This window comes from Lynx rufus, unplaced genomic scaffold, assembly GCF_022079265.1.
Source record: "Lynx rufus isolate CCGP_SWC_20201006 ecotype Redwood Valley unplaced genomic scaffold, mLynRuf1.p SCAF_2, whole genome shotgun sequence".
Taxonomy (NCBI): Eukaryota; Metazoa; Chordata; class Mammalia; order Carnivora; family Felidae; genus Lynx; species Lynx rufus.
This window is the reverse complement of record NW_025814834.1, coordinates 70,103,084-70,128,159: the sequence shown is the minus strand read 5'-3', so window position 1 is coordinate 70,128,159 and position 25,076 is coordinate 70,103,084. Positions and strand designations below refer to the sequence as shown.

Here is a 25,076-nt window from a genome sequence, read left to right as displayed (position 1 = left end):
GGTATTCATCTGAGGGAACTCAGAAAGACCTAAAACAATTAGGTATGGAGAATAAAAAGTGTGAAGTCACAATGATAACTTTTTTGAGACTGGAGTGTGTTCTCGTGCACCCCTTCTCAATTCCACAGCTGGGGCTTGCCTCAGCTCACCCTCATGTCCACAGGCCTTCTCTACACTTCCAAACGCTGCTCACCATTCAAGGCCCACTCTGGTTTTCCATGAAGTTTCTCCTGACTATGCAGATATATCCTTTCCCTGAATGCTAACTGCAAATATAGTCTGGCCTATACAGGTTACTCTTTAATCATACAGAGCTTAGTAGTATATTCTCCTATTATGTCATATATTACAAATAGTCTTCCTACTTAGACTCATTAGAGGAAATCACTGTGCATACTGCTTCTGTATAACAGATAGTGTCTTATATGTCATAGGTACACAACATATGATGTTCCCAAAGGATAGAGGCAGTGGAATTAAACCTGAGATACAACATTAAAGAATTGCGTGTGTGTGTGTGTGTGTGTGTGTGTGTGTGTGGTGAAGATTGTTCTTACTCATATGATGACTGAAGTATGTATAGCTGGAATCAGATTTTAAGAGCTGAAGAAAAATATTTTTACCTACCTGGGAATGCCTTTGGAGGGGTCTAGATAGAATCCCTATTAATGCCACTTTTTAAGTTCTATTAATTTCTGACTCTTTGTCTTTCTTAGAATAGAAATAACTCAGGCTGGTCCTCAAGATAGAGGGATGGAATTTATTTTAATTTCTACTTCACGACATTCTCATCTTAGATTTTATTTGAAGGTATTGCAAATATAAACCGATATTTTGTGAAGAATGATTTTGCCAAGGAGACCATAATTTCTCCTTGAAGCTATTTCAAGATCTTATGGGAGGAAAGAAAATCTCTAGTTGAAGGCAACCATTAGATTAAGCTATAAAAAATTGAGTTCTGGTTAGTTCATATAAGAATTATTATTTAAAAAAAATGTAGGTTTATTGAAATGTTACTGTTTTTAACAGACACCTGTGGTGTATTGCACTTTTCTTAGTTTTCCTGACCAAATACTACCCTGTAAATGGTTCAGTTTACACTAAACACAGGAAGCGCATCTACCACATTTATAAATTTATTTTGAATAACAATGAATGCTCCTTCATCAGGAGAAGACTGTCTTACTGAGCCCAGAACTCCTCCTGAAAGGGAAATGATAATGGCAGGGGGTTGAGTGATACCTGAGGAAGGTAGTGTGGCAGGGAGTTTGGAAGGATACAGACATAACCAGAAGGCCTGCTTCTTAAAAATAGCTTTTCTTGGGCTCGTCATCTCCCTCCCTGGCCTTTCCATTAATAAAAGATTCATTTGAGTTAATGAGTTTCTCCTGCAAGATGCAAATACATCCCAGTGAGACCAAAACTCCTGGTTTTTCAAATAGCTTTTTATATGAAATACTCCAATCAAATTAGCAAAATTCAGAAAACATGGATTTTTATTATAATGAGAAGAACTGGGGGAATTTATTTTTAACTGATATTGTATATTACTATAAAACACTTGGGTAGTCTATTGGATAGTCATCCAGGATACAGAGGGAGTATTTTGGAGTGGAATATAGACCAGAAACAATGTTCTACCTAACAGAGTAAGAAGTTATTAGGTGCAAGGGGGTCAAGGAAGAGGAGGCAGGAAATAGGAGGGCAATTCAGAAATGGAAGCTATGTCACCATACTCTACATACACTGGCTTCTGGGGCTTTGCTTCACTTATTTCACTGGCTTGGAAACCTCTGTGTGAATGTTTGTATGTACTGTGTGTCCTCACTGCTTATGTCTCTAGCTGCTTCTGTCCACCTTCTCCCTTCATATTTCAGTGGAGGCACTGCTGTCTCTTACTCCTCCACACTAGGTTAGATGGCCTTTCTCGGGTCACGACTTACTCCACAGTATGATTTTTATCATACTTTTTAATGGGTTCTGTTAATCTTTCAATCTTTGTCTGCAAACCTAGATGGTGGGGATGTGTTACCATTGTAACCAGACTTTCAACACAGCAGCCTGTTCAAGAGTAGATACTCGGTACATACCTGAAGAATTAGAGAACTGTTTGCCATTTTGCCTTGGGCCTGCCACTAAACATTTAGTGAGTGCCTACAACAAGGAAGAGATAGATCATCCTTACTCAGATCCTAATTAGGAATTCAAGGCAGAAGGATCAAACAATGTAGCTAAGAACACTGGCAGTATTAAGGGATGGGGGCTGGAATTTGAATCCTGGTGACATTCTTTTATCTCCATTTGGAAGCTAATGGTATCAGAGTCTCTACCTCTTACAGGTCAGCCCAGGTTAGTCCTGTCCAAATTGCTCTATCCAGTCCAATGTCTCCCTATCATTCCTGGCTCTTTTCCCATTGGTTAACAGGAGGTAACAGGAGAGGACAAGGGGGAGTAGAATTAATTTTCATATGTCTTATTTGACCCTCCTGACACTTAGAGGAACTTAAAAATGTTAAATGAATGGATATATGAGCTCCTTATTTCTTATTGCCAAAGTATTATCAGAAATTAGAATCTTCTTTTATGAGTGCCAACGATATACTATATGAAATAGCATTTTATTGAGCCTGACTACCAGTTGATGAATGAGCCCTGTGTTAGGTCTTTAGGGGCATATTTTAAAAAGGTGTTATAATCCTATTGTTCAAGGCATAGTTAGAAAGATGAAAAAAGTCATTATGAAGGCACACATACACACAAATAATTATCATCTCTCTCCCTCTATCATCTATCAATTATGTATGTATGTATGTATGTATGTATGTATTTATCTATCCATCCATCTATCATCTATCTACCAAGATATATAAAACAGCATGAAAATAAATTGTTTAGTTTTATGAAAATAGACCAAGTGCCTTAGAGTTTAAGGATAGGAGAGATCAACGCAAGCTGTGAAGGATGACATATTCACCTGGAGATGCTGTGGATTTCAGAAATGGGTAGGACTTGATATATAGAGAAGAGGATGACAATGTTGTAAGTGTAGGAATCCTGCCAGCAGCCCTCCAGGTCTTGTAAGTAGAAAAAATGGAGACTTAAGGAGACTCTTTGCTCAGAACAGACAGTATGTGTTGGTGAGGAGTAAGAACACAAGTGGCAAGAAAGGGGAAAGCATACGCGGTGTGAGGGTGCTTTGAGGAGAGAAAATATTCAAATGTCTTCTGCAGTGTGTGTGTGTGTGTGTGTGTGTGTGTGTGTGCGCGCGCGCACACACGCTTTCCAGAAAGATGAGAGGAGTCAATTCCAAAGGATATACTGAAGTGAGTCGATGTGGGTGATAGTGCAAAAAAGGAATTGCCTCATTAAAATACCAAAGTTTTCTCTCTGAGTCAGTGTTGGGAACAACTGTTTTAAACAATGCCAGTACTTTTAAATAGCTACATTAAACTCATTGTTTGAAGCAGAATCAAGACGCGCAGGCAGGTCACTCAAGTGAAGCATTAAGCCAAAGCACGAAAAGAGAATGATATTATTGATGTCTGTTGCTCTCTGCAGATACAGAAACTCGGGGAGTTGAAAATGTTCCAGAAGCAGGTTCTCCTAACCTTCACAGATTAATCAGGAATCTTTCCTTCCTCTACTGGATAACTACACCAAAAATAAATGTTTCCCTATAAACTTCAAAGTCTATTCTTAATGTTTTCTGGAACACAAAGTGAATGTCAAGTGCCAAGTGAATATAATTATATCCCAACTATTAGCAGGTTAATTTTCATATGTTGCAACTGAAAATTCGTGGAACTGTTATGTACCAGTAACTGTGTTCTGGGTTTTTCCTCAAGGGTTGAGGATAGGAAAGGACTCTTACTAATAAGGAATTAACTCTTCATAAGCTATGGACATAAAAATAGCATGCAGAACAAAAAAACAAGGTATATTCCTCATTTTAATATATTCTCAAATTCCACTCTTGACTCATAAATTTTAAAATAGCTAATTTGATATTCTATATGGGTAGGAAACAGAGATGTACATGTTAAAACATAGAATATATTTTTAGGGGTGCCTGGGTGGCTCAGTCAGTTAAGCATCTGACTCTTGATTTCTGCTCAGGTCATGAACTCACTGTTCGTGAGTTTGAGCCCAGCACTGGGCTCTGTGCTGAAAGAACTGAGCCTGCTTGGGATTCTCTTTCTCTCCCTTTCTCTCTTCCCCTCCCTGCTCTCTCTCTCAAAATAAGTAAATAAACTTAAACCAATAGAATATATTTTTTAAAGTCTTACCTTAATTTTATAATTAAAATCAATAATTATAAAATTTTACATTGTAACCTCTTCAAATACTGTGGACAAGGACCCATACTGGTTAAATCAAGTTTTAAGCTAGTTCCCCTACCCACAAGGCACCTGTTTCTCATATATTTCTGTATATTGCTTTGTGGTCTTTTGATAATAGATTTTAATTTTAAGTATAGTGGAAGAGGGATTCTGGAATGTCAAATTACTGCTCTTGACCTCATTTGGGAATCCTATTTGTCAATGATAAAACTAATTTCTTAAGGAACAGAAGTTCACTGTTTTCTTTGTTGCCTTTTTAAAGTTCTTGTATATTGTGTTTCTTCCTGACGATATCAATTCTACATTTGAAACTGCTGGCACAAAAGTAGCATCAGATTTTTTTTTCCCGAGAGTATTCTCAGAACAAATGAGTAATAACAGTCTAAATTTTAGTGACTGTGTTTAAAAAAAATTGTTTGCTTTCCCACATAGTTAATTTTCTGTCTATTCTTGAGACAGGTAGTAGAATATTCATCTTCAAAAAAGTAGTCTGTTTGATTACTTGGTTTTAACTAGTTATGAAGACTCACATTCAGTGGTGCCTACACTACTTGAACAATTGATCCTGTAAAGAAGAGGGTTGGAGTTAGAAGTTGGACTAGGAGGCTGATTAGATTCTGGGATCCTGCCAGTTTAGTGGAAAGGAGAGTATACAGGAATCAAAATGGTCCTGCTCTCAAGTGGGCATGTCAAGTGGAAAAAATCCTGGACTCCAAGTCCAGAAATGAAGGTACGTGTCTTGGGTATTCAGTTAACAATTTGTGGGACTCTGGATAATTCACTTATCTCAAAATTCTCTATAAAAATAAACTCTTGACTAGAATCAATGAAAAAGTCAGAGATTGCGATAAAAGAAACCACAAAGTAAATAGTAGAACTAGAGCAAAGTTTAATGTCTGACCCTTTCAAATTCCTCAAAACATATACACACATATGAAACCTTAAGAGAAAGTCAATATATAAAGCCACTTGGAATGAAGTGGATCTGACCAACCTGGCCATAATGTGGGGGTCCCAGAGGTCCTTCCCTTTGGTCCCATCCTGCTTCTTGGCACCTATTACCCTACGGAGCACAAGTTACAAAACTATTGGAACAATTATATTTTGTAAAGGAGATTTCCTCCAAAATAGCACTAGAGTATTTCTCTATATTACGTTATTTTGTCTTTACTGCTAAAGCAAAAACATGGTGAAGAAATCAGAAAGACTGCCACTGTCACGATGTACCCCAATCCAGTCATTCAACATGTAATAATGTTTTTATTGGCAGTTTGATATGCTAGACAATATTGCTGGCTGGAAATAGGAACTAAAAAAACCTATGTCTCTGGTATCTTCCCTGAACTTAAAAAAAGGGGTCGTTTTCAAGATTCAGGATAGAACAAAACTGTCTCGTTGAAGGCAAGATTCCTTCAACTTGCCTCTGAAAAGATTGTTTTCCCCTCTGATTCTAAAGGACTAATTTGGTTCCAAAATGCAGAAAATTTTGAGGAAATCTATGTAAGAAGCATATTCAAAATCTTAAAGTGACTAATGAGAAGTCTAGGCAGAGGGGTTATTTTAATTCATCATATAAATAATATAAAATAATTCTAAAATGTAAAAATATGGTAATGATTTCTCTTTTTAATATCCAGAAAGTTAATGCCTTAATTTTTACCCACTTTCAAGTAATAAATTGTATAGAGTAGACAGTAATACTTGTTCTTTGGGAAATACTTCTTCTTTTTTCCAGTTAGCTTTATACTGAAATCTCATGGTTGCAGTTTGCTGTCCATTTACTGGACATTCATTCATTAAGATTTATTCATTCATTTTTGTAGAAGGAAATATAGGAAAAGGAGGGGAGGAAGCTGTCTTCATCTGAGACACAAAGTGGGCTGTTAGGATCTGAGGATGGTAGAAAAATTGCAAGGGCACACGAGGTAACGTAACAGTTTTGGAAGTAATTCAGGTGCCTGCAGGTAGGAAAATTTAGGGGCCTGAAATCACTATTCTCCAATACCAGCCCATGAATAATGGATATAGCTATGGGCATAATTTACAAATGACAGTTTATCACTTGGAACAGGATTCCATAGCTCAACCGACAGGTGCCAGTCAACTAAGAAATAGTATTAGGATATTTCTCTCAGTACATCTTTTCTTCACTCAATTTCACCTAACACTGTTGCCATGACCTGAAAATCAAGACTGTGTTCCTAGGAATAGTATGGAGATTTGTCAGCTTGATTATTCACTTCAAATGTAAGAAGGATCAATAGGCACCAGGAGCTAGCTGCAGACCATTTTTAAATATTTTCTGCTCCATCTGGAAAGGAGAACTGAGACACCAGAATGACATAGAAGTGCCAAGGAACTGTGGAAAATGGCATGTTTATGTGACCTGGTTCACCTCATATCACAGGCCACCTCATCCCTTCCCCACCATTAAAGTGATATCGTGATACCACCAACCTCTGGATATTGGAACGAGGGGCAGAAAAAGCAAATTCCCCATTCCCAACAATATGGCCACTAAAACACAGCAAGTCAGCCTCAACTATGGCAGCCCCAGAAGAAAGACACTTGTTAAATCTCTCCTTCATGATCCTGCACTGCACATTTTTTCCATTTCTAAGTGATTCTAAAGAAGTAGGCTTCAAAATACAGTTATATTTGAAACAGCTGTATTTAAAACAGAAAAAGGAATAGAGATGGGATTTTCTCCAGCTCCTCTAAGCTGAATTCTATATGGTTGGAAAAGAAACCTAGGCGGACTTCATTAAAATAAGGAAGAAAAATGTACTTAACATGTACTACCTTCTTCCCGTCTCTATTGTCTCCTGCCGATCCCAACCTTGTTTCTTTTAAAAGTTTTAAGATTTCTATCACATCCATGTTTAAGTTGAACTACAGTGCTCATAGTTAGCCACGAAAAAGCCTTTTGTCTGGGCTGGTATTTCCTAGAGACTCTCCCCTTAAATATGAATTCCTCAGAATATCAATACATGTATTATATATAAACACATTAGAAATGGTTTCTGACGGGGCATCTGGCCAGCTCAGTCAGTTGAGCATATGACTCATGATCTCATGCTTGTAAGATGGAGTCCCATGTTGAGTGCAGAGTTATTTAAAAATAAAATCTTAAAAAAAATAAAAGCAAAAACAAAATAAAATAAAAAAATAAAAATGGGTAAAAAGATGAAACATTGAGCCAAGCAAATATCCATCAAGCAAACAGTCATCAAAAATATTGAGTAAAAGTTGTACAGATTTCTGTAAATTAGGACTTTTGAAAACTTCTAATGTGCTAATTTGCTATGGTAATCCCAGGTGGGGGGGAGATGGCAGTGGTGTTATTTGAATAAGAAAAGTTTTCTGCTAGGAAATGTTTGTGAGACCAGTGTTCTGAAGACACTTTGGAGCACTCCAGCCTATGTTCTCTAGAAAAATGTTCTTAAATGGAGATTGTTTCTTAGAGGGTTGTCCAGTAAGTGAAAATGGCAGTAGTTTCTCTCGGACTCAGTAGTTTGCCTGTGAAAGTAAGTCTGTTTCTCCAATATGAATTGCATAAGTAAGAATTAATATGATTTTATCTCATTCAGAAATCTACAGAAAGAGATACACCTACAATAACAATAAAGAAAGATAAAACCTAGCTTTCTACTTGGGTTTTCCTTTTAGTTTCTTTAGCTGCATAATGAAAGGATTGAGCTACATCCATATTTCCCAAATTTGTCTCATCTTAAAAATGTGAAAGTAGAGGTTGCAAATGGAATGGAGATTGCTAAAAATCAGAATCCTTGGACTCCACTGAACTTTATCGATTTTCTAGGGAGTGTATGTGTGTTGGGGATGGACGGGAGAAAGAGAGAAGTGTTCCAGATGATTCCATTGATCAGGAAGTTTTGAAAAAAACCTAGGGAAGATGTTATCTAAGTTTCTTTGAATATTAAAATTCTATGAAGATTAACTGCTTTTTAATGAACTCTTTTAAAGCAATTGAGTTTTAGAGGGTTTATTATCTAACTACATAGTTTCCATTATAAATGTGATTTCCACAATATAGAGAACTAGGGCTAGAGGGGATAATGTATTACCCAGGATATCACCATCCAGAAAATCAATGGGATATTTTATTTTATTTATTTTATTTTATTTTATTTTATTTTATTTTATTTTATTTTATTTTATTTTACTGTATTATTTGGGATTTCCTTTCGAATAAGATTCCATAGTTGAATTAATTTCTTAACTCTAGGGACAGTTCACAGCTACTTCACATTACAAGACCTTGTGCTGCCTGATATGAGACAATGGCATGTCTGCTCTGGAATTTCCATAGCTGATAAAAATACTTTGCCTGATTCTCATCCTGTGAAACATGAAAAATTTACTCCTTCTGCCTACTCTCATTAGGCAACCCACTTTGAACTATGTTTGTCCCAGCCCCTAGGCTATAAGGGCAAATGAGCAAAGAAACTCTCCTTTCAAAACTTCCTTTCTGTCTCTGGGTCTGACTTTAACCTAAGGCTCACACAAACTGGAGGGATTAAAAACGAAACTTCTTGGCAACAGATATCCACAATCTTTCTGTGTCTCTGTTGCCGTAGCAACCAGGCTATCACTATGTATGCTGAGCCAAATTATTTTTACCTGTCTTTTGTGACCACTGGTATTTTGCTTCTTTTCTTCAAGCATCTATTTTCAACATGTTTTTTTTGGCTGACAAAACTTTTAAAGAAGGTGATATTTTCTCCTTCCTTCATTTAGAAATATATGATGAATGTACAAAACCAAACAGGTGTTTTATTTATTTATTTTTTAAAGCAATCATACCTAAATGCTTGCTCTACAAGCTTTGGCTCTTAGTTGCCATTAGGGCTTCATATGGATGCTGTGCTTCCTCATCTAGAGTATGGAGAAGTATGACTTTTGAACTAATTAGGCGTTTTAAACTGAAATAAACTGTATTTTAATGTAGAACATGTCAGCAAATAATGATCAGTTTTGATATGCATATAGTATATAGTAAAAAGAGATAAAAAATTAATGTTGCTTTTTAAAAATCACACATTTCCCTTTTCAAAATTATGAACATCTTTATTTTAAAGCAAAAAACATGCTTTTAGTAGTCAATGGCTACTTAAATGTCTATAGTTACTTTTTATCTTTTTCTCATCATAACTTAGATAGATAGAATATATTTATTTGTCCAGAGAAAACTCAATGACATAATCCTGGATCTCAAAGATCAAAGCTTTGTATTCAGTAAAAGACCCTTTAAGGTAAAGACCTTGACTTACATATTTTTGTATCACTGCTGTACATAAAACTTTGACTTACAGCTGGTAAGCACTCACAAATATGAAATCCATAATTATCCTGATGAATGTGCTTTATTTTTACTTGCAGATCCACAAATACTGTTTTTCATTTCAATTTGCATGTATAGACATAGATCAAACCCAGGATAATGGGAAAACACTAGATGAAGATTTCTGTTTTGCTGAGCCAAGTTTGATAGTATTCTATAAATAACAGTAAGATAATGAATGCAAAACCAACGTCATATTAAATTGGAAGTGTTCAGAGGCAATTTTGGACTCCTGCATTACATTTCAAATTTAATTTGAAATTTTGTGATTATTACTATTTCTGGCAGTTCAAGATGATCTGTACGGTTTTATTGAGGTTTGCATGATTTTATATTAGTTTAGGCAAGAAATGAAGTTTATGAAAACATTTAAAACATACTGTAGAAGTACTGTGACTTTTGTTTTTTGTAATTTCATGAGTGAAGAATCAATAAGGCTTTATAAAAATAACTGTTGAATTTAGACTTTTTAATTAAATGTAATTTTTGATTCATGACCATGATATTATGGTTTATAATAAGAAACACGAATTTGGTCTTTCTCCCTGTTCTTAGCACAGAGCTCTAAAACCCTTGATTTTCCTAAGAGAAGAGAATGACAAATGTGATTTTGTTATGTTAATGAGGTGACTCTGGAAAGCCCCTAGGTCACCTAAGGTCACCTGCAGATGGGGGGCTGGTCACCAGAAGATCCAAAGATGTGATTAAAGTTGGAATTTTCAGTCCCAGCCCCTACCTCTGGGGGGAGGTGGGGTGAAAATGGGTTGGAGGTTGAATCTATAGCCAATAGTCAATGAGTTAATCAGTCATGCCTATGTAAAAAAGCCTCTATAAACACCCAGAAGGATGGAGTTTGGAGAGCTTCCAGGTTCCATGTACCATGGAGGTACAGGGAGAGTGGTGGGCCAGGAGAGGGCCTGGAAGCTCTCCACCCCTTTCTTCATACCTCACTCTTATGCATTTCTTCCATCTGGCGGTTCTGAGTTATATCCTCCTATAATAAACTGGTAAACTTAAGTAAGTGTTTCTCTAAGTTCCATAGCTGCTCTAACAAATAGTCAAGCCCAAGGAGCAGGTCATGGGAACCTCCAATCTGTAGCCAGTCATGGAGGCACAGGTGACAACCTGGACTTGAGGTTGGCATGGTGGGTTTGTAGGGGGAGGGGGAGTTTTGTGACACTGGGCCCTTAACCTGTGGAATCTGTTGCTATCCCCGCAGGTAGATCGTGTCATAATTGAGTTGAATTGTAGGACATCTAGCTGGTGTCAGAATCTGAACTGGAGTTAGACTAATAATGGCATTATTAATGAAAACTATTGCTACATAGAAAACCACTTTTAATTTGCAGTGGTGTCAGAAACATTTTTTAATACTGTCACTGAAGAAAGTTGAGGATTAAATTTATCCAGTATGAGGGAAACTACAGCAAGTGTTAAGAAGTTTTGTACTGTTAAGCCTGAGATGATAAATGAATATTTTTGCTTTACTGAAGCTAACTGATATACAAAAATTATATGCATTTATGATTTTCAACATTAACTAATAAAATCAACACTATCTCTCTATTATAAACCAATCTCCATTTCTAAACAAGTCTGGAATTATAAGTATTGTTTAGGGTTTCTGTCAAAAGTAAATATAAGTTTAGAGCCACTGAAAAACATGAAGAGATAATGAGCATATTCGCAATGGACAACATTCAATGGCAAATATAAAGCCATAATCTCTAAGCTCCACTTTATGTCAGTAATCTCTGTGTAATTTTCCTTTTCCTGAGCGGCATGCTACCAACAAAAGCCAAAATCTTTTATCCTAATCTAAAAGTAGCATAAGCAAAATGGGATATAAACTTACACAAAAGATAATGCTGAAATGAAGCTCTCCTGTTAAGGATTGTTTTCTTTTGCTTTTTGAAGACTTTTCGGGAGTTCTGGAGAAAATCTACCATATTCTCTTTCCTATTTCTGTAGACTCACTTTTCCGGTAAATTGCTATTAAACTTTCAGATTAACATTTTGATGAAATAGCCAAATGTTAGGGGTATATCCAAATGGCATCCTAACTTCTGAGTGGATCTAGGAGGCAAACAGGGAAACAGAATCATAGAGAGGGGGTACTTTAGAGCACTTCAAGTTTGGAGTCCTATGACCTCAGTTTGAAGGCTACTTCCATCATTTCCCATGTGACCTGAGCAAGTTGTTTCCTTTCTCCAAGCTTGATTCCTTTTCTATGAAATGGAGATGATAATAATAGTACCAAGTCACAGGAAGGACTGTTATGTGGATTCAAATTGACAATCCATTAAACCACTTAGCATAGAGCCTGGCGCATAGTGAATGCTCAATCAATGTCAGCTATTATTAAATCTATCATAATTCTATTTTCATGCCAACAATACACTTAAATGAATCCTAAATAATGGGAATCTATTCTGGCTTTAGAGTTCTATGTGGATTTCACGACTATATGGGCTTTTAAACATTCAGAGATTTCTTTCTTGTGACCTAAGTCTCTAATTAGTCCTAAAATTATTTTCTTGAGTAGTCTCTTTTAGTTAAGCTATGGAAAAATTATACTTGTGGACCAGCAGCAATTCTTTTCCCTGTCATCTTTTCCCCAAATTAAAATCTTCTGGTTCATTTAGGGCCTTTCATATGTCTTATTTTTCTGGTTATCACAATATGAATGTCTACTAAATTCATCAGACATGCCTCCTAAGTAATAATGCAATAAGTTGTAGAATTATTTGGTCATAATTTGGCTAGTATTGAGTCAAAAGGAAATGTAAACTACTTTTAGTTCATAATATATTCTTGTAGCATTTATCACATTAGCACTTTAAAAAATGCTATCATTATATATTGTTATATAGTGTTTTTCTGAGTAGTTTATAACCCCTAGTACTATTAGTGCTAGTTTTCTACTTCTGTGTCTCTAGTGCCTATCTGGCACATAATGCATATTTAGTGTGTGTGTGTTTGTGTGTGTGTGTGTGTGTGTGTGTGTGTATGTGTGTGTGTGTGAAAGAGAGAGACACTGATGTTTAACCTGAATCCCATCTTCATCTTTGCAATGGGCCACTTATTTTGTTTTCCTTCTTTAGAGCCTCCCCTCCCCCACTGCATTTTTTTGATGTGGTCATTGGTCAAGGAGCTATACTTCTACAAGGATGAGCACAGGACCCATAGTGGCCAATAAAATTCCACTTTCTCAGGAATATAATGGACACCAGAGGAGAGAAGGCCCTTCTCATCAGATTACCAACTGTGAGTATTATGTGAGTCAAGAGAGTCTGAGGTTCTTGCTTCTATCAGATGTGGAGAAAGGTCAATATAGAAGAAAGCATGGCTGAGAGGGAAAGAATGTCATCAACTCTTTAAACAATGAATGCAGCAGCCACAGCCCAAAGCAGGTCTGTCCTTGCACTTTTTGGTTATGTGACCCAATAAATTCCCCCTCCTCCTTTCATATTCCGCCTAAGGTGGTTCCAGTAGGCTTCTTTTATATTCTGTTATGGCACTGACTCACTGATAAAGTCTCGTGTGACCAAAAAAGATTTGGAACCCATAGTGCCTTTTTCTTAAATCTTCCTGATATTCTTATGCATATCCAGGGAGAGTGATCTACTACCAAATTTGTAAAAGCTGAACATTACAACATATAATATATTTTATCCTAAAATTAGCATAACATTCGAAGTAGAAGTAGAACTAGCCTCAGGAATAATGAAATCATCCAAGAGTGCAGAAGTTGGTTTCCTTGTATTTAAAAGGGGGCAGATATAGCAAAGAATTTTATCCTCAAATGAGAACCACAATTACATGGTAAAAGCAGATCTTTATTCTTCACTCACCCAACTTTTATCCCAATCCATTGTTCTCTCTCCACTACTCCACTGCTATTTGATAAGAATTAGCCAAGTAAGGCCCTGTCTCCTGAGGACGGACCCGACTACACATCAGCCTGTACCAGCTAGACTGCGGTTAAAAAAAATCCACATCTTCTGAGTTAATTTCTATTTTCTCCAATTAACAGAGAAGGTCATATAGAATATCAAATAAAGAGATGATGCATTCTAGAAGTATGCCTTATGAGACCAGCCAATGAAAGGGGTCTCTGGACCAGAAACAAGAGTCAGATTTAGAATATTGCCTGAAGGGAGAATTTGGAAGGCAAGCATTTGTTTGGGGGATTGTTGACCAAAAGACGTACTCTTGCTTAATTCTCTCCAATGCCTTCAGTGGTTCATTTCCAAATCTTTTAAGAGTCTTCTTATATGTTGTATGTATCACGCTAGGCACTAAAAATACAAATACCTCATGTTTCATTCCTTCGCTGGTACTCACAGTTCCACAACTATGTCCTATTCCAGATTCTCATTCCTCGCCTTGAAACTTCTCAAGCTTCAAAATTTCTCTAAGAGTTTATATTCCCCAACCACTATCCCAAACTTCCAATATAGGTACTGTTTCCTCTTTCAGTACGTTTTGCACTCTGTTGTTTACCTATAGTGTAATCCTTTACACTGCATCCTAATGCCTAGGTATTGTACTTATCTGTTTCTCTCACACATCTAAGGCACAGTATTTGCTTTTTCACATGAATTCCCAGAACTTACTAGCTCTTAATAAATGCTTATTGAATGAATAAACAAACACATGAATGCATACATGCATGAATGAATGAATGAATGACTAACAGCATGGTCTCTACTCTGAAGAAGCGCAGTCTAGCTGGGGAAGAAATAACCATTAGGCTAATTAGCAACTAACCATTGCATAATAGAGATACGATCCAAATATTGACAGAGCATAACATGAACAGAAATTAATTGTTCCTTTGATTTTGTGCCTTTTTTTTCCTCGTGTCTGCTTTATTGTTTGTGCTCAGAGGAATATTTAAAACTCACTGTTGAATTATCTATGAACAAAACCCTGATATCTTTGAAGGAAGGATTACCATCCAAATCTATAAATGGAATAAAACAAATAAGAACATTAGATAAAGAAAATACTGCTGGCTGCCTACAGAAATGCACTGAGACTATCTCAGTAAGGAACATTTCCACACAGGCCTAACAAAGGGAATAGTAAAATTATGGCCTAGTTTTTTTTAGTGACTAGAGGACCGTTGTTATATGTTGGGAACATGGAAATTCCAGAGATAGCTATGATGAGGAAGCTTCACAGACATTAAATGAGAAGAGTCCTGCTGTCAAGTGTTTAAACAATCTCCAGAGGCTACGTCTGCAGGAGGAATTTATCAATATGCAATCTCTACCTTGTTTGGTTTGACATGTGGGTTGTTGGCGGGTTTGTTACTGGGAGCTATAGATGACACTAAAAAGAAGAGGGAGCATTCCTACCACCTCTTTTTTTTTTTAGTTTTTGGTCCCAGCCTTTTTTCAGTTCCTCATCATTTTGGCCAGAACCAGATCTGCTTAAATGTTCTGTCTTCAGAATGTCTTCCTATTGCTGTATTTTTCACATTTATTTTAAAGAATGATAGTTTATAAAACAGGATCTAATTCAAATCTTCTAGCATCCTTAAGATGCACTGTTTTTCATTTGGGGCCCTCTGGAGTCTGTGATAAGGGTACTATACTATTTGTGTGGAATATGAGAAACTATAGGAAAGAAATGGGGTGTTTCTGTGGGCTTGGGATTACCTCCGTGATAAGGATTGAAGACATTTTTTAAATGTTAAAACAAATACTGTGATATTATGAAAGATGAAGGTAAATATAAGAGAAGAATTTAAAGAGAAAGCATGAGACCTGAAAAGAATGCCAAGCTTTTGAGGTTAGCTGTTGCATTTTACTTTGACTCAAGGCATTTTTGTGAAAAGGTAATGGAGAACCATCTAGAGGGGAAAGTTGACCCTGTCCCAAGCTCGTACCCAGCCTAGCCTCTCCCTGGGCCAGGAAAACACCTGTTTCTAAACACCCAGGGACTTTTGTACAGTTTTTGAAATCTCTTAATTTCTGTGTTATGGAATTATTATAAATAATCATTATAAATTACATATTACAACATAAACATAAAATATATAGTAGCATATGGCATGTAGAATGTCTCATCCCAAACACAGACCACTCAGGACTATTTTGAACTGACTCCTGGTCGTCACATCGCTATTTCAGCTAACACATAAAGGATCATTTACTGACTACAGTATTGCTGGCAGTGATCATCACTACAGAAAAAACTTGATCAATTCAAAATCTTTAAGGCTTGGGACAGAGATTGGGGCCAAGTTTACCTATATATTTGTGACAGTTTTTGAAAAGATGTGCTAAGCAAATATACCAAGTAGTGTTTGTAAAAGAACTGTTTACTGGACACAAATTTTAGAGTCACGAATTCCCAACAATGTAAGTGCATTGTAAGCAAAAGCTAGATGTTGCTTAGGTTGGTATTTTGATATAATAGGTACAAATTATTTTTATCTATTCTTTAAAGCAGGACTTCTGCTAGACATTACATTTTTACCCTAGTTCAAATTGCAATATTTATTTGAAAACAATAAAATATTGTTCCTGTGGAAATGTATTATTTACTCTGACTTTTAATCATTTCGGCTCTTTTCCTGAAGTCAATTGACTTATAACTGAGTCTACTTAGTAGAGGAAGTGAACAAAAGGAGGTCACAGTTAAGACTAAATCCCAGTTAGTCACCTAAAGTTTCAACAGTCACATCCATTATATTAAGAAACTGTGCTTTAATAATGCAAGAGTTGGCAGCAAAACAATAAATGTCCAAACATGATAAATAGCAGGTTAACCACCTCTGCGACAGAGAGAACAACAGTATCAAGCTAGCCCATTTTTGCTTAGTCTTGTAAGAGATACAATCACAGTCTATAGTTTTATTTTAAATCTGTCACATTAGAGGGTTACCCAACATTTCAAGATATATTAGGGTGCAATAAATAGCTTACCTTTTTTGATAGTCGTTTACGGGAAAAATAATGTGCTTTATGGTGCAGAGAAGAACCTTAAACATGGTCAATATTGAGAATAAAATCATATCCCACCTGGGTGACTTTCTCTGTCACGTTGTGTGTTCGATCTTTAACCTTGGGTGCAATAATGGTTTTATCTGAAGAAGGAGGGGATGCATTCTTTTTTTCAGTTTTGACATCTGAAAAATTCAGAGTGAGCTGTGGAATCTTGTTAATGGTGCTGTATTTGTTGAGATTTGAATCTGACGTGGATCCCAGGAGGCTTGACTTGATATGATTAAAAGGCCCTAAAAAAATTGGAAAATATTTGTAAAAGCAGGATCAGGAGAAACAGAAGAAAGAGATGGTCCTGAATGACCCGCTAATGATCCACAGCCAGTGTGACCCTGTTTCGGGAGGGACTAAATGCAGCCAGCTGGTACCTGACCACAGGTTTAGGATCACGGTCTGACACATGGAGCAGCACATGGGTATCGAGGGTAAGATGGGGTCCAAGGCGTGTACCCAGGGGGCAGATGACATCTTTGGCTGTTACTTAACTTCCTTCATTAAGGGCTGGAATAAAAGGAAAATAAAACAAAACAAAACACAAAACCCAAAAACCTCTACTCCCTATTATTGGCCAAACTGGTTTTTCAAGAATGCCTTTTTATAATCCAGGAATTATTCAAGGAAGAGACTTGCCTGTGGATAAAATCATGTTGGCCAGGAAATTTCTGAACAGGCTGTGTCCCTAGCTCCAATGTGTATTACTTTCTCCTCTGGGCCAATGACAAATGACAAGTGACGAACCAGCTGTCATGTGCTTCTACTACCTATGTGAGGTGTTTTACAGAGCTTCTAGGAATTTCAGGTAAGAGGGAGAAGGGCAAATGTCTGTGTGTACGTGCGTGTATTCTATTGAAAACTCCAGGATCCTGTGTGAAATTTTTAAAATCTTTCCTTCTTTTCCCCTTTCATTTACATTTAAGACTTTTTTTTTTTTTTTTTTTTTGAGAGAGAGAAAGAAAAGCCTCCATTAAAAAACCATACCAGAAGAATACTTTGGTAAACATAACTTAACATTGAAGTGACCATAGCTAGGTAATGGCTGGGGTTAGTGGTACCTGGTTATTTATTTATTTATTTATTTATTTATTTATCCATTCATTTATTTTCAAACATGCTATATGTTAGATCCCCAGAACTGATTCATCTTGCAGCTGGAAGTTAGTACCCATTTTCCGACCCTGGTCAATTCCCACATTTCTTTCCCGTGTAGACAATTTAGCAAGGTTCCAGGGCTCCTGGTTCCCTTGTCGAGGATACATACACTGACTAGGTACACCTTGAGGTGAACTTACTGTGTGTTGCTTTTGAAGAGTCAGGAAATGCTCCAGAGTTTCTTGTATAATGGGTAATGCAACTTTTACTGATATAGAGCTCCTAAAAATTGGCATCAGGAAGAATTTTACAGAAAGCCTGAGCCCATGACTGTTACTCAGCCATTATTTTGCTGCCTCAGAGAGTGCTTCAAACACACAGACTGCATGACTGAGCTTGTTAGTCAGCACATTTTGCCTTATGCTACTTTTTTTCCTGTTCAGAATGAAACAAATACATTCTAGGGATCAAAAAGTACTTTATGCAGGGCTGAACACTTGAAAATTAAATTTATAGGTGGTGTATTTTGAACCACAATAACAAATCAACTCAGCTAAACTATAATGCTAGTAAAAATAATTGCCATCACCTGGCTGATAGTTAATTTGGAGAGAATTCACATATATTCCTTTATAAAATTTTATTTTTGGTTATTTAAAAATTTGAAATTGTTTTAAGATCATTTTCATCCATACTGCAGACACTGTGCTTCTTGAGGTGCAATTTTATTCACTCCCTGAGTTTTATCCATGATGATGATCAAATCCATCTAGGTGAAAAATGTCATTGAGCAATTTGGGCATTTATTGCCCAGTATGCTCTCATTTGCATATAGACACTCACTCTCTTTTCTATTTATAAGATAACGAGAGAAATAGGAGCCAAAAGTGGCACCAAATTAATCTTGCCTTCAGACAGGTGTCTGATAGAAACCCCATTCTCTAGATCTCTCTATAAGTCTCCATCACAAACCATTGATTTAGTATTGCAACATATCCTAGATAGTGTTCTCTTTTTTGTATCATTGTATAATATTATGGCTATATTCCAGGCCTATATCTTAAAATTTGTAATTTGCAAAATATTCCAGGACTTCCAACATTTTAGATAATGTCTTTTTCTCAACTCTATTGTCATATTTTCACTCACTAGGTACTTTTACTGCACACAGGGGTACAGAGAAGAGATTAGAGAAAGTTGAGCTCTGATATATAGTTAAGTTGTGTTTTAAACCCTTAATGTCTATCTTTCAACTCTATTTCTGTCATCCTTCTATGTGGTGAATGTCTACAGCTGACTCTCTATGGAGTTGTTTAAAAAAAATCAGGCAAAAACATGGATGATCTATCACATTAGAGGAGACAAACACTGTTAAATATGCTTTGATTGTCCTTGTAACCAGTTTCAATAAACACTGAACTGGCTACACCAATAAGCACGAGGTCTCAACCATGACAGTACTTCATCCTAGGGGCATTTGTTGGGGACATTTTTGTCTGTCACAATGATGAGAGGTGGCTCAATTGAAAAATTGTCCCATATGTCCAGTGGGCATTCCTGTAGGTGAAAGCCTGTTTATAACGATCTGAGCCTTGAACCTGTTTCACATATAAAGAGTACAATGTACTTTTAACATGATTTTAATATGTGTTGAACTTTGTAGAGCTACAACTACCATGTAAAGGAAAGAGTTTTACATTGTTTGGTTCAGAACTTTACCAAAAGTTGTTCACCATTTTGAAAAATTGTATCACTCGGAGTTACTCTACTTGTGGCATCTGAATTGCCAATACAAAATTTCAGACTTCACGCTATAAGGTTATAGTCTGTGTTTGCAGGTCACGAACAAATATGTAAACAAAGAGATTTGAGTATTTTTTTTGACAGTGTTGGAACTGGATATTAAATTTGCAGAGAATTACAGGAATCACACTGAAGATCATTAATAAAATTTCTTTCAAAAATAGTTCATATGATTGTTCTCTATGTATGTAAAATGATACATGATGTAATGAAAAGAAACTATGTAGTAAGAACTAAACACTAACTGATTTGTCTTGAGATTGCCTGTTGGTTTCCAATCTCACGTTAGTAACTCTTTAGAGATCTGCCACAACTTCATCATAATGTCTCGATTGCCATTTCTTGTTCCAATCCATTTTTTAGTCCCATTGTTTAGGAAAGCATATGGTCTGCAAGGCCTTTTTACAATATTGGATAAAGAATATATGTTCTGACATTTGGTGGGATTTCTTTCTTAAACAGTGCAATTCATTAATATTGATGTTATCACATATGAAATCATGTTGACATTACACTGAGCTGTTAAGGGCCAGCTTACTGGTGAGAACATCATCCTTTTTCATTTTCTCCCCAGTTTATCTTGGGATATTTTTCATAATTCAATTTTGGTTATTTCCTGTTTCTAAAATTCATATATAAATAATTCTGGTCTGTTATTGTTTATTCCAATACTGCTTTTTATTTTGTTATCCACTCATATTCCTGCTCTATCATTTTCTCTAGTACTTATCTGGATGATTTTCTCATGTCTTTAATGCTCTTAAAGCCATTTTCTAAAAATGTCTGCTCATTGCATTATGTCTTCTAGTGTAGTTAGTGATATTTGAGCATTAATACATTGAGAAATGTATCATTTTATTATAAACTGCTTTCCTTGTATTCCTCCTTTACATTACAGTTAAAGAATCATGTTGATCTTTTAGAAATAGGTTAACTTATTTCTGAATGTTGTTACAGGATAGTAAAATGAGTATAAAAAATATTGTTGCAAAACAAGGGGACATTGGGTCTGACAGGGCTGAGAAACCACTGGTCAATATATGTCATAGGCAGATTTGCTCTCAGAATATTATAACTTCATTGAGTCCATATTTTAGCTTCTCGTATTTACTGGTGGATAACCCTTCAAACTTTCAAACTGTTATTCTATTCTGCTTTTTTTTTTTTTTTGGTAACTTCTTAATAATAGAGATTTAATCTAGGCTTTCTTTTAAATCTATATATTTAAAGAATTCAGCAGAACCTAAAATGTTACTTAAAATACTTCATGCATGCTACTTAGATAAGACATTTACAATCTATTTCATCCCATAAACAAAGATCATTATGCTTTTTCCGCTGATTTTGAAGCAGATATTTATTTGCAGAAGTCTGAGTCTGCAAGCCAATGTGCATTAGCTTAGGTTCCTCTAAAACCTATCTAAATTCTAGTGAAAAAATTTCCCAAGATTTTAATTATGGTAAGTATTCACAGTATTCTCGTTTTCACTAATCGTCAACCTAAGCAGATAGAATATGAGGCCAAAAGGGAATAAGCATCAAGGACTAGAAATCAGAACACAGGGTTTCCTACCTCCTAGGTCTATATTCAGAGAGGCCTTGGTTGAGGATTTAAAGGTGAAAGGCAGCCTCCCTGAGAGTGATCATGAACAGATGGGATTTAGGATTCTAATGAAAGAAAGGAGGATAACCTGAAAAACAAAGTAAATGAATTTAAATAAAATAAATGGGCAGAAATAAGGGGAAATAATAGCTTCAGTAGAAAGGAATGTAAAACTCAAAGGTGTATAAGGAGGAATTGATGTTCCTTAGAGAAACATTTGCAAAATGGATGACCATTCATTTAAACGTTTCTGTATTCTAGAAGGAGACGAAAAACAGGTGACCAAGTAGACTAAACCAACATCTGGATAAAGCTCTAATATATTACAACTGTCTGATTAAATATAAAGTAGGCCATGTTCCAGCTACAAAGAAATATCCTGAATTTAGAGATCAAGCCAGAGGCTAAAGCAACAACTGGGAAGAATTTTAGATTAAAGATGTTTAAAATTTTTATGATAAGGTTATTTGAATTTATCGTGAGTTACAAGATGCTAAAAGAGAATATATTCTCTTTTAGAAGTGCTGGAAATATAGCCAAGGACATCTGATAATTTTTAAAAAATGCTGTTTTCTTTTTTAAAGATCATTGCTCTTGAGGATAAAATGGGACACAAGAAAAGGAGAGAAAAAAAAACTTAAGGTTATCACATCATCAGGTCTTTACACAATATTTCTTAGGGCACTGAGTTTATTTGGCTAAAGTTTAATAAAATGTAAATTGCTGAAGTGACTTAACGTTAGAAAAAAAGCAAATGCAGTGTTTAGTAATTGGATTTTGTAAAAGAACACTGGCAGCCAGTTTAAAACTTAGATAGATAAGAAGTAATCATATTATTTGTAGTCCATAATCATATTACTTCTTTGGGTGTGTAATATATAATTTTCAGAAGAAAACTATCACCATTGAACATCAGTATGCAAATTCTTATAAGATCACAAAAACTTGGCCAGTGTAGCTTATAAGAAACAAGCTGTATCAGATCAGTTGATTTCCTTTGTGAGTCTGATAGGTTTTGTGGCTTGGGGAGGTGAAAGCTGTGATCAGTCTTGCAGATAGTTTTGTTTCTGACTCATATGCCAGATTCACACACAAGATGGAGACTGAACACACTATTGTCAGTGGGATGCAGAGTTCCTTGGAATAATAAGCAGGTGGAAGCAATAAAGGGGTAAAGCTATATTAAGGACCTATTTACTAAGAGGGGTAGGGGTGGGTTAATTTTTATGGATGACTTGGAGAGCAGTACAGGCAGAGAAACCACCACTAAATTTGAGGTGAAGATCAGTTGATGAGTGATTGAGACAGGATTAGGTTCACCTCTCACAACATTAAAGAGATTGTTAACAGCATTTAACGTACATGCACACATAGAAGCAGCAAATGCAATTTATTTGAATTAACTTTTCCAATCCTTGATAATGGGTTACACTTAGATCTCTGAAGTCTTATTTCAAAGATTCATAAATTTCGAGGAAATGTATTAAAGGGAAACAAATTTAATCCTAAGTAAGAAGGTTAAATGGAAATGATTCTGTTTTAGAAGAAAAGACTGAGTACCAATTGCTGTTCTTATAGTATGATATTATATCAAGATTAGACGTAACCAGCTGGAATCTCTGGCCACTCAGGAGAGATAAAGGAGGGAAGAAAATTGCATTTCAGCAAGAAGGATTTAGGTTAGCTCTTGGCGTAACAGGCAGTAAAATAGATTTCCCAAGAAAGTTAGAGAGTGGGATCCCCCCAAGATAAAGATTCCTCTACCATTTGTGTCAGAAATTTTGCCAACCACCTCGCCTGAGGGGAATAAACCAGATGCTCTTGAGGTCCTTCCAAATGCCTGCCGAAATGATTTATTTTATTCGGTCAAGAAATTATTTTTGGGTGACTTTGATATTTAAGAACTGTAATTATGCATTTGTACACAAAGAAGTATAGAAATTTGTCTTTTATTTTTTAAGTTTTATTTAAATGTGGTTTAGAAACAAAACCAAAAAATTTTAAAAGCGCACTTAATGTATTATTCTATATCTACTTAGCATGATAATTTTTCAGCGAAAATCTTAAAGAGCCAGATACTTAAGTATTTTTTGATAGTTTAAAAACCAGAGTCTGAACAAATAATGAAGACTTTGGAGGGTACATTTACATTAATTTTTAAATTAAATTTGCGCATTTTTAAATCTAATTTGGGAGTTTGACTTCATAAATATTAATGTGGGAAAACTTCCTACAATGGTTTAGAGTTTCCTAATCCCAAATTCTGACTTTGATGATTCATTTTTATTTAAAGACTACTGCTATTAAAAAATTGAGGGTCAAGGAAAAAGGGTTGGAGATTAAATGGATTTATGAGAGAAAAATAAAAAAAAATGTGGTTTGAATGACAGCTGTGTGAACTACTAGTTTTAAGATAAGCAAGCTCAATTTTCTATTTACTGAGACAAATCAGATTCATTTTTCACTGCATTTAAAAGATCATTGGAAAATTAGTGTCTAATAATTAATTGCTAATTATTAAATGCTAAAGCCAATCATATTTCATACAAGCAAGTTAGCAAGGGGTGTCTGTATTCTGTTTCTTGACATTATATCCTGAATTATACTCAAATCACCATCACAACTGACACTAATTTGTTCCCTTTTAGAAACCACAGTAGACAGGCCGAGGATAGAATAATCATGTGGATGAAATACCATCCCGGTATTGGAGGTCACCTGCATAGACCCTTTTTGAAGTGCTCGCAAAATAAAATTGGGATGGGAGAAGCTGCCACAATTTCCCTTATTTTCAAATCACCGTGGATTGATGACCAGAAAACAGCTTTAGTGTCTAGTGCTATTAATTCATAAGCATCACCAGCTCTGACTTAATTAGGGAAGCAATTGAGAAATCAATATACAGAACTTCATAGTGATCAGAGTAGCAGTGACATACAGAAGAGGCCAAAACAGTGAATTTTAAATAATGATGGTTACCGGTGGAGACGTGTCCATGCAACATACATGCATCAAATGAGTCATTGTCACCATATGCACACTCACAGCGGCATGCATGGCCTATGTTAAAAGGCTAAGTCCAAATGTTTTCAATTTGATGAGAATAATATGATTACTATATTTTGTGATTCCTTGTACCTACTATGATATAGTAGAAAAAACAGAGGTGAATTTCAAATTTGTAGTCAAATCCAGACTTTTCCAGAGGTACTGCCCACTTAAACATTAACCTACAGTACCTATAGGTCATGCCAGTGATTTCAGACTAATATAGGACACAATTAAAAATGACTGAAATGTAATATAGAAAAATAGAAAATGACCATCATGCATGTACAGTTTACTACTACAGTAAGCTTAAAACCATACCCCCTGCCATCCAGGAACGTGAAACTAGTTTTAAGGAAACAAAAGAGGAACAAGTGAAGAGATACTGTCATGTAGCACTTTGATTACTTTATTTAATCTTGCACTCAAAACCTTTTTGGGGCTGAAACAGGCTGATGTGCCTCTTTCATACCAGAATGTATTTAGCTTAATATTTGTTTCTTTCCAAATGGTTTAAATATTTAGAAGCGTTCATTGTCAACCTAGGCTTATACTTGCAAGAAAAAGGAGTTCAGAATCACTTTGGTGCCACAGCTGAGAAAGTAACAATGTCTCCAACAAAATCAAGCCACGATATCTCCACCAGGCACCTGGACCAGCTAAGGGCAGCATGATGTTGCATTGTACAGGGCATACAGCAGGCAAGTGAACATGCCAAGTAAAGGGGCTCTTTGAGCATCAGGTGATGAAATTTGAGTTCGTACATTACCTTTGACATTGCGACCATTGTCTGTTTTGAGCACATAAGGGTA

General features: G+C 35.9%; 1 protein-coding gene across 1 annotated transcript in view; it reads right to left on the bottom strand.

Annotated features, from left to right (window-relative positions):
• Positions 1 to 25,076, bottom strand: part of KCNH7 (potassium voltage-gated channel subfamily H member 7) — a 476,865-nt gene that overhangs the window by 102,962 nt on the left and 348,827 nt on the right. Inside the window, exons 5-6 of the mRNA XM_047085555.1 lie at positions 25,034 to 25,054; positions 16,740 to 16,954 (exon numbers count right to left, since the gene is read on the bottom strand). Of these exons, the coding sequence (XP_046941511.1) occupies positions 16,740 to 16,954; positions 25,034 to 25,054 (236 nt within the window). The remainder of the gene's footprint in view (positions 1 to 16,739; positions 16,955 to 25,033; positions 25,055 to 25,076) is intronic.